At 41.9% G+C, this 11,010-nt stretch overlaps 1 protein-coding gene across 1 annotated transcript; it reads right to left on the minus strand.

Annotated features, from left to right (window-relative positions):
* Positions 1–463: 463 nt before the first annotated feature.
* HSBP1 (heat shock factor binding protein 1) lies at positions 464–5,371 on the minus strand. The gene is made up of 4 exons (XM_084644596.1): positions 5,215–5,371; positions 3,680–3,746; positions 3,377–3,495; positions 464–1,974 (listed from the first exon to the last, which is right to left on the minus strand). Exons 1-3 carry the CDS (start codon positions 5,257–5,259, stop codon positions 3,377–3,379), a joined length of 231 nt encoding a protein of 76 aa, XP_084500722.1. The 5' UTR covers positions 5,260–5,371; the 3' UTR covers positions 464–1,974.
* Between the last annotated feature and the right edge of the window lie 5,639 nt (positions 5,372–11,010).

The raw sequence follows: 11,010 nt of genomic DNA on the forward strand, positions 1-11,010 counted from the left end.
GGTAGCATTTCTAACTTTAATCTTTTTATCAACTTTTCCATTAAGCTGAAATATTCCACTAAAATATGTTTTGATGAGGAAATTTACTTACACTTCAAGGAAAAATTCTAATACCAGTTCTCTGACCAACTTTTGCACAGAAATTCAAATCTGATTTTTTCTATAAAAGGTTATTGCTAATGTCTTCATACAAAAATACCAGCATCTGAGAATTAAAATGACACTGAATTTTAACTTGACCTTTTACCATAGTATTGGAAGCACACAGAGATATAATTTCCATAATATTGAATGTTATGATATGTTAAATCTAGATTAATAAGTGTACATCAGATAAATTATTCATTACACTTAACGTAGCTGAAATATCCCTGCCAAGGCCTTTTAGAGATTTGTACAATGTCCAAGTTAAAAGCTCTTGTGCAGGCGCATACAGTATTTTACATTACATATGATCTGACTATTGTAAGTTACATTTAAGTTTTATTCGATATTTTAATGACAGTACAACAAATGTAAGGCTGGTGGTACAATATACATTTCCTACAATCATAAAATTTCTCCTAACATTACTATGAACTCAGTACAATTTTCCCTGTCTTAAGAAATGACATACACCTACATAATGCCTTCATAATTCCAGTGAAGTTAACTTAGAGGCACTCATACCAGTATTTAGTGTGGTATAAACAGCTAGCATGATATCTGCTTTATGCTGTTAGTGGCTGCTTAGATTAATCTCTTAAACAAGTTGTTGAGGTATTGTAGCAGTCCTATAGTATCCTTGCATTGATCAGAGTCATTTTTCTTCATAATGGTGAAGTGAAATCGTATGGAAAGGTTCTTTAGACAAACACTTGTGACTTCCAAATGCTCTGACTATGGAATTTAAGGACCAGGTAAAAACTGGAGAAAAGTATGATTAAGAGAAGTAACCAAACACTTTCTAAAACAAGGTATTATGAAAACTCCCCGCTATTTGTTGCTCACATAGTAGCAGGATTTTATAACCCTGATAACTGGATCCCTTCCTTTCCCAGGATTCCTGAATACTCCGCTTCTCATTTTAGCAACTTAGTTTCATACAGAGAGCCAACGACTTATGTTCAAAGACCAGATACCTAGCATTTCCTAGACAGTGCCTTAATTGTAACAGACCATTACTTTGATGCATATTTTTCAACTATGATACTGTTTGGTGGACGTACACTAGCAGGGTTTCATTGTAGTGTCTTGCAATATTATTACAAGACTTAGCTATTATTACAAACCCTTCATTATGGGATTTATTAATAGCACCTCAGCTTTCTAAACGAATAATCTATTTGAGCTACAGTGGTTGCTTACCTTTGGAGGGATGTTTCTATCATATTTCAATTCTTAGTCATGGCAACATACAGTAGGTAAAGTAATGCTAGGAGTGTAAGTAAAAAACTGATTCTTTATGCTTGACATCTTAAGTATCCAAGAGCATCTTACTGGGTGTATTAAAAACATTACTAATATATCATTTTGTACTGGTACAATGACTGATGCTATCTCAATAGAACTATAACTCAATTTCAATCTTGTGATTCACTCCTGAAAAGTGTTAAGTTACCATATGACAAGTAGTTTTTCAATTTGACAGAAATCACTAGATTTTTTTCAGCCATCAAAATGAAATTATTAGAAAAGTATAGTAAAGAAAAATAAATGTCTTCACAAAAAATCCACTCAAATTCAGTAGTTTTAGTTAAGATCCATCAAATGTGTTTAATACAATTGATCCTTATAACAATTCAAAAAGTGTGAAACTACACTACACAAATCAAAATATACTAACCTAAATCTAGCTATACAATATACATCAGGAATGCAAGCTCTATAACCATATAAAATGCTTTTACATACACCAGTTGCAAAAAACTGTTCTGTAATCCTGTGGACTTGTAAAAAAGTGGATTCCAGCATTCATTTTAAATTACGGGCAACCTGTTGGGGAAGACAGAATATTACTATTGATAGGAATTTCATTAGATAAGTATGCTCAGCAGATATACAATAATTGTGGGATTCAAAAAGTAAAGCTCCATCCAAGCTTTCTAAAAAAATAAGTTTTAAATAGACTGGAAATAGTGAGAGACTTCCCCATTTATGGGATTCCATATCCTAATCCTATGACCTAGAAATGTAAAATTCCACTTATCAGATTTCAGAGTAAAAGCTAAACTCGGGGGCAACTAAAGTATAAATCATGTAACTATTTACTTAAAATGCTTAATTTTACTCACATGAATAATCCAATATAATTCAACAGAAATACTTATGAGTAAAGCTGGGGTAAGAGTTTGCCAGATCAAGACTTATATTCACTTCACTTTCTTAACTTAACATCTTGAGAAAATAAATTTCTTCTGGTATTCAAGATGAAAGCATAGCCTAAACTCTGTCTCCTCTGCAGAGACTAACAACCACTTAAATCAGGTAGTGCCCACAACAGCATTAGAGAGAAGTTATCTTGATCTATACCTGAAGTTATGAAACTATTCCAAAAGCATTTCACTAGTCACCATAAAACCACTGCTAATTTACAATCTTGCATTGGTATGATTAGTGCTTTACTATGTTCAATCAATTGCCCTCCTATAATTACAAAAATGGACTTTTTGGGCCTAACTCAGTGAAATCTCAGTGCCCATGAAACTTATCCCACTAATTAAAGCCCATGCACAGGGTGAGCATTGTCATAGTAGCTTCAAACAGTCCATGATCTGCAACACACTTAATTAGTCATGAGATTTTCTTAGTGGGGACTTTGTCATTCTTTAAATTTATTTATCTGCTGCGCCAGAAGCCATACCTTACTTAGCTGTTGCTTGAAAAGCAGTTGAAGTATCCACTGTTTCAATTGTGTAACACATACTGGTCGTACTGCCAGGGAGGCAGACAGGTTTCAAGCAATGAAATTAGATGGTGAAGGGAGCATTTAATATTGTAGTTTGTTCAAACGTTAATTGTACGGTGTCAAGCTGAATCAACAGTAGAGGCCATGTGAAGCAGTTTCACCACTTTTCTCCCTTAATACGTTGTATTTTTTTATTTTTACTTCTAATATTCTGTATCACTTTTCACTTAAAAAAAAAAACAGCCTGTCTGAAGAGGTTGGTGGGAGCTTCCAGTTTTTCTGTATCCTTTGCTAAAGGGAGCAAACCAATGCCCTAGAGCTCACTGCATGACAAAATACATTTTTTCATTACAGCACTTTCAGAATTATTCTACGGGGATTTCTGACCCACAAATCAGAGGGTAAAATCCTGGCCCCTTTAAAGTACATGGGATTTTTACCATTTCAAGCCAGGATTTCACTCAGAAAGCTAATAAGCAATTCACTCACTTAACTCTTGTGAGTAGCAGGCATCTTGTTCTCTCCTTCCAATTCTTCCACTCCTGCTTGTGTCATGAGGTCTGCAATGTTTTTCTCCAGGTCATCAATGCGACAACTCATGTCATCAAGTTCGTTTGAGTTAAAGAAAATGAACTGTAATGTTTAAACTGCTACTAAAGTGTATCATTTGACCATAGCTTCACACATTGTTACAATGGCTTTAGAAATCTCACTTGCAAGTTTAGAATTTAATATACATAAATATTTGTACACTTTCCTCCATCAGAGGCATTTTACAAGAAGAAAGGATATTTCTTCCAATAATCTGGTCAGACATAGTCTGAAATTTGTCTTGCATCTGTTGAAGCAGTGTCTGTACCTAACAGGGCAAAAAAAATTAAGTACTTAATCAAAATATTCCTTTTTACAATACTTTAGCATAATGCAGTCACTGTTGAGCTCAACTTGTTTCATACAAAATCATATGTTTGGACAGCATTGATCGAATGTTAAAAGTAACACAAACTACTCTAGAAACTTCATGCCAAAAATAATACAGCACTTATGCAGCACCTTTCTTTACAAAATAACAAAGCACTCCACCACCACTCACAAAACCTTAAAGCAGCCCTCTACATGTAACTATGGTAAGTAACATCACCCATTATACAAATTAAGAAAGCTAGGCTGAGTAATTTCTCTGAGGTCTACAAACTGAGTCAGTGTGAAAAACAGAACTGTTGTGCTTTAGCCACACAATCATTGGTTTCAGAGTAACAGCCCTGTTAGTCTGTATTCGCAAAAAGAAAAGGAGTACTTGTGGCACCTTAGAGACTAACCAATTTATTTGAGCGTGAGCTGTAGCTCACAAAAGCTCATGCTCAAATAAATTGGTTAGTCTCTAAGGTGCCATAAGTACTCCTTTTCTTTTTCCACACAATCATTGTGCATCTCAGCCATGGAAGACTTTGAGGCAAACACACTTGTTTGTGCTTAGTATTTTCAAAATACAACTCGCTCTTACACACACAAAAGTTCTAAAATTCCGTGACTAGCTCTGAACTACTCTTGCAGGTAGACACCTACCAAGAGCCTTATGACCCCAATTAAACTGAGGGGGGAACGGGGATAGCAGCCAAATACCTGGGTTTTGGAAACCATCACACTGAAATGTCCCCAAAAGAAGACCAAGGACAATGGTGGCACAAACCAATGTTTAACCCAGCACCCCTGCCCCCCCCCCCAAAAAAAAAAAAAGGTTACAGAAGCCAGGCGGGGATGGTTTGGGAACACCTGTGTTGTAATCCTGGATTTGACACCAAGCCCCTGTGTGCGTTTGGGTAACTTTGACCTCTCTGCCATGGCTCCCGCAGCTGGGCAGGCCTGAGGATTAGTGCTGCTAAGGGCTGGTGCAAATGAACGGTACCAAATCCACACTGCCCAGGGAAGAATCGGGTTTTACCCCTTTTCTCTCCATCGGGTGCTTTTTGTAATGCTGTGATGAGACCTCAAGTAGGCTGGGGGACAACGGGTGCCTTAGAAATGGGTCTTCCCTGAATGCCCCTGAGATTTGAAGCACCGCCTGGGTAACCGTGCCCCCCCCCCCCGGCATTGCCTAGCCCCCTGGTCTCAGTCACTGCTCCCCGCTCCCCGCCCCTCCCATTGCCGTCCCCGCCCACCGCCCCGGGCCCTCCTTGGGCCGCGCTCGGTGCCCCGGGCCCGCGCAGGGAACAGCCCCGGCCCCAGCTAGGCGGACTCCCGGCACCGCCCCCCTCGGGGTGAAGGCTGAGCCCGGAGCCGCCCGCTGCGCCGCCTCCGCAGGCCGACCCCCGGCCCGGGCCCCTCACCACGGCGGTGAGATCCTGCACGGTCTTGGGGTCAGTCTCGGCCATGGTAGCGGGCGGCGGCTCCGTCCAGTCAGTCACGGGTAGGCCCGGGGACCGTCTCCAAGCTACGGGAACTTCCGCGCCTCGCACCGAGATTTCCGCCAGCTCTCGCGAGGACAGGGAGCATGGTGGGGAATGTAGTTCAGCCTGGGTGAGGCCTCGCCAGAGCTAAGGGGGGAGGGGGAGGGGAAGCAGGATATTAGTAAGGAGGGAGGACCAGGCCTGGGGAAAGAAACATGGGGTCCTGGTACCTCATGTAGGATCACTCCCATTCACTTTAGAAACACTGGCTTTACAGGCATTCCCGCCACTCTGGGCTCAGGCCCTTCCTGCTCCCCTTCTCCTCAGCCTTGGGGCGGGGAGTGGGAAAGAGAAAAAGGGGATGGAGCAGTTGGGAGGAGGGAGGCCCTGAATCCCGTTCCACGCTCAGGTGCTTTTTTAGTTGGTTGTGTTCTTGAGCATCTTTTAATACCCTGCCCGTGGCCAGAAGGCGCCTGGTCGCCCTGTACTAGTTGCTCAGCTTGGCTGCTCTATTTATTTCCCAGCCACAGGGCCTGCCGCTCGGAGCCCACTCCCTTCTCTTCTCACCACGCCTGCTTCCCTGACGCACAAAACATAACACCCCAAATGCATGCAGCTTTAGTCTTCAGACCATTGATAACGCTTGCCGTTATGTAAAGTGTGCTAAGAGCAACTGAGCTTCAGGCTTCAGGGCATAAACCTGTTGCCTGAAGCAGTTAGGAAGGAGCTTCACCTCCAGAAGCATTATACAATTGACTATGTACAATATGGGGGTTTGCACCTACTTCTTAAGAATCAGGTGTTGGCCCCAGCTAGAGGCATGATAAGAAATGTAAGGTATCAATGGGTCTTTATCTTGTACAATAGGCGTTGTGTTTTGGTGTGTTGGAGGTGGACTGTATAATTATCAGGCATTGAAATTGATTAGTGTAAAGAGCACTTAAAAAACCCTCATAGGAAGTGAAGGTTTACCCTTTCAGCCCTTTTTTGCAGAGGGTTCAGCTTTGAACCTAATTTGGCTGTTTGTTCTTGTGTTTAGAACAAAAGCTTTGTTCATACTGAGATTTAATAGTTTTGTTTGTGCACTTACAAAATAACTTCACAAATTGGAGAGAGTAAAAATATTTCTAGGCTCAAAATGATTTTATCTGAAGTAATCCTCCATCCTCTTTTGTCATTTAATTTTGGAGGAGAGCTAAATGAGCGGTTAAGCCTGATTTGTAAGCATTTACAGGTAATCTGGATTCAGAAGGGGGATATCTGTAGGAACAGTATCATTATGTTTTTGCAATAAAAGTCAGAAATGTTACATAAATGGACTGATGATTAGATGATTAAAAGAAATATATTTAGGGATTTGTGGCATGTTGTCTATAGGAAAGAAACTATAAGCAAAATGTTGTGATTGTGAGCACATAGATCACACACAGTTCATGCCAACCACTTCTTAATTATAATAGTCTTTGGTGTATGGGACAAGGATATGTGTTACAAAACTGCCTAGAATAAGATTTCACAATGGGGAGAGATACAAATGAAGCATTTACTAGGTATAGCCAGCTGGATGCAGGCATAACTCCCTGTCACTCATTTGTGGTTTTCTTTTGTCAAGTCCAATTCTAGACTGTGAGATAGTATATAGCTGACTGTGCACTGATATTTAGGCTGAACTGTGGAAAACAAATGTGCTGATTATGAGCCTTCAAGTACAGAACATGTCTCATTATCCACAAATGATCTTCAGCTGGAACCTTCCATTTCATCCACAAGCTGGAGTGCTGCATTCATGACATATCTCTGACTTGTCCTATAGCTAGTATGCACAGATTTACATTAATACTATTCTGATGAGTATGTTGTTAAAATATCACAAGCATTATGTGTAAAAATGTCCTTAGCTATCTTTTAAATTGAAGACCAGTTCTAGTTCTGAGAAATGTAAAAGAAATTAACTTTCATTTACTTGAAGGGAGTTGTTACAATTATCTTTGGATTGTATGGCACATTGCTTCTTGAAGGCCTTTAAATTTGACCTATCTTTTGGTTGCTAAGCACCTGTGTATATGTGCTGCACATTACTAATTTTTCTTTTTCTGCCTCTTTTATATGCTGATGTGATTTTTATTCTTATACATGTCCTTCTGGTAAAACTTAATTGCCATTAGTTTCCTATCAATCTCCTTAATACTCTTTGCTGTTTTAGGGGAAGTTGTTTTATCCCTTGATTCTGATCATCACTTAACCTACTGTGTACTGTTTCCATCTGCCTGTGCCCCAAGCAATGGCAGGTTAGAGAAATGATAGGTCAATTTTTTCATTCAGTTGCACCAGTGAATCCAGAGTAACTGATTCACTTGGCTCTGTCCAAAGAATAAAGGGGTAGGTGGGTCGGGGAATGGGATTCGTACCCTCAACTATTGTGCCATTGTCCTGGCTGCTATTCTAGCCTCTAGGCTAGACCCTCACCTCATATGAGTGATTCACTCGATCTGTGTAAGTGAAATGCCGACAGACCCTGGTCATCGGTGGATGTTATCAAACCTAGGACCTCTGGAGCTTAGTGCATGAGCCTTGACAGTATGAGCTAAAAGCCAACTAGCTGTTAGCTAAGCCTGTAGAGCAGACTCATTTTATCTCTCTCTTTAAGTGGTCTTGGTGCCACTAGATGAAACAGAACACCACACCCAGAAGGTGTGTGGGTTACATAAGCATGGTTCTCATAATTGCTTCCCAAGTCTGCCCCTCACTGTCAACCTATTTTGAGTTGGTGTGGAGATTCCTACTATTAGTAGAAATTAGTAGGAATAGGATATTCCCCTATTAGTAGGGGAAGCAAAGGTGGATGGGAAGCTGAGAGGCAGTGACCATGAGATGGACGAGTTCAGGATCCTGACACAGGGAAGAAAGGAGAGAAGTAGAATACGGACCCTGGACTTCCGAAAAGCAGACTTTGACAACCTCAGGGAACTGATGGGCAGGATCCCCTGGGAGAGTAACATGAGGGGGAAAGGAGTCCAGGAGAGCTGGCTGTATTTTGAAGAATCCTTATTGCGGTTACAGGGACAAACCATCCCGATGTGTAGAAAGAATAGTAAATATGGCAGGCTACCAGCTTGGCTTAACAGTGAAATCCTTGCTGATCTTAAACTCAAAAAAGAAGCTTACAAGAAGTGGAAGATTGGACAAATGACCAGGGAAGAGTATAAAAATATTGCTCGGGCATGCAGGAGTGAAATCAGGAAGGCGAAATCACACTTGGAGTTGCAGCTAGCAGAGATGTTAAGAGTAACAAGAAGGGTTTCTTCAGGTATGTTAGCAACAAGAAGAAAGTCAAGGAAAGTGTGGGACCCTTACTGAATGAGGGAGGCAGCCTAGTGACAGAGGATGTGGAAAAAGCTAATGTACTCAATGCTTTTTTTGCCTCTATCTTCACGAACAAGGTCAGCTCCCAGACTGCTGCACTGGGCAGCACAGCATGGGGAGGAGGTGACCAGCCCTCTGTGAAGAAAGAAGTGGTTCAGGATTATTTAGAAAAGCTGGACGAGCACAAGTCCATGGGGCCGGATGTGCTGCAGTCACTGGAAAAATCATGGAGCAGGTCCTCAAGGAATCAATTCTGAAGCACTTAGAGGAGAGAAAAGTGATCAGGAACAGTCAGCATGGATTCACCAAGGGCAAGTCATACCTGACTAATCTAATTACCTTCTATGATGAGATAACTGGTTCTGTGGATGAGGGGAAAGCAGTGGATGTGTTGTTCCTTGACTTCAGTAAAGCTTTTGACACAGTCTCCCACAGTATTCTTGCCACCAAGTTAAAGAAGTATGGGCTGAATGAATGGACTAGAAGGTGGATAGAAAGCTGGCTAGATTTTTGTGCTCAATGGTAGTGATCAATGGCTCCATGTCTAGTTGGCAGCTGGTATCAAGTGGAGTGCCCCAAGGGTCGGTCCTGGGGCCGGTTTTGTTCAATATCTTCATTAATGATCTAGAGGATGGCGTGGATTGCACCCTCAGCAAGTTTGCAGATGACACTAAACTGGGAGGAGTGGTAGATATGCTGGAGGGTAGGGATAGGATACAGAGGGCCCTAGACAAATTAGATGATTGGGCCAAAAGAAATCTGATGAGGTTCAACAAGGACAAGGGCAGAGTCCTGCACTTAGGACAGAAGAATCCCATGCACTGCTACAGACTAGGGACCGAATGGCTCTGCAGCAGTTCTGCAGAAAAGGACCTAGGGGTGACAGTGGATGAGAAGCTGGATATGAGTCAACAGTGTGCCCTTGTTGCCAAGAAGGCCAATGGCGTTTTGGGCTGTATAAGTAGGGGCATTGCCAGCAGATTGAGAGATGTGATCGTTCCCCTCTATTCGACATTGGTGAGGCCTCATCTGGAGTACTGTGTCCAGTTTTGGGCCCCACACTACAAGAAAGATGTGGAAAAATTGGAAAACGTCCAGTGGAGGGCAACAAAAATGTTTAGGGGACTGGAACACATGACTTATGAGGAGAGGCTGAGGGAACTTGGATTGTTTAGTCTGCGGAAGAGAAGAATGAGGGGGGATTTGATAGCTGCTGTCAACTACCTGAAAGGGGGTTCCAAAGAGGATGGCTCTAGACTGTTCTCCGTGGTAGCAGATGACAGAATGAGGAGTAATGGTCTCAAGTTGCAATGGGGGAAGTTTAGGTTGGATATTAGGAAAAACTTTTTCAATAGGAGGGTGGTGAAACACTGGAATGCGTTACCTCGGGAGGTGGTGGAATCTCCTTCCTTAGAAGTTTTTAAGGTCAGGCTTTACAAAGCCCTGGCTAGGATGATTTAGTTGGGGATGGGTCCTGCTTTGAGCAGGGGGTTGGACTAGATGACCTGCTGAGGTCCCTTCCAACCCTGATATTCTATGATTCTATGATTACATGCAGGGTGTGGAAATCTCTTCTAGCTTCTTCTAGAATCTCTGTTCTTTGTTAAATAATCTTTTACATGTTTTCATTGTACACAAATCTAAGTGCTGTGTGTTAAGTGGAGCTGTGGTATAAGGTGTAACTGGTTAGCTGGTGTGTACTATTCCTTTGAGAGTAACCGATGTATGAGTGCCCAGTGGAACAGGGGCTAGACACTTCAAGGGGATGCTCAGTGTGGTCAGGAGTTGGAGTGCTCCTATTGCTTACCTGCGGTGAGTGGGGAGAGTTTGTGTTGCTGGGGGAATTAGGGAGCTGATCCCTAGCAGGTACAGACAAGACTTCCTTGCACGAAGAGCAGATGGTAGCAAGGTGCCTCACAACCTTGGGTACCCTCAAGAAATGTTACAGATATCATATGGGTGGTTTAGATTAAATACCACTTTTAGTAGTGCACTATGCCCCTCTGTAGTTAGCCTAGGCTGCCGTGATTTGGTACATCTTGCCTCTTTATCAATTCAGTAACTTCCCTCATTCAGCTCCATAACCTCAGCTCTCCTAGAATGGAGACACTCCTAGAGTGTTACTTCCATTGACTTCAACGGGAGCAGAGTTAGGCCCTGGCTGAGTTAATTTGCAAACCCTACCCACAATCAGTGTCCGTGCCCTAAATTTTTGAGATTTAGTTTTTCTTTGGCCTCCTGTGCCCTTCTGTAAAATGGTGATGTTAGTTAGTCCTGTCTGCTGGGTGAAATTCTTTGGCCTTTGTTATGCAAGTCAGACTAGATCATCATAATGGTTCTTAGATCTATGAAAGTGTCTTGCAACCTCTCTCT

This window comes from Lepidochelys olivacea (assembly GCF_965140295.1).
Source record: "Lepidochelys olivacea isolate rLepOli2 genome assembly, chromosome: 12".
NCBI lineage: Eukaryota > Metazoa > Chordata > Testudines > Cheloniidae > Lepidochelys > Lepidochelys olivacea.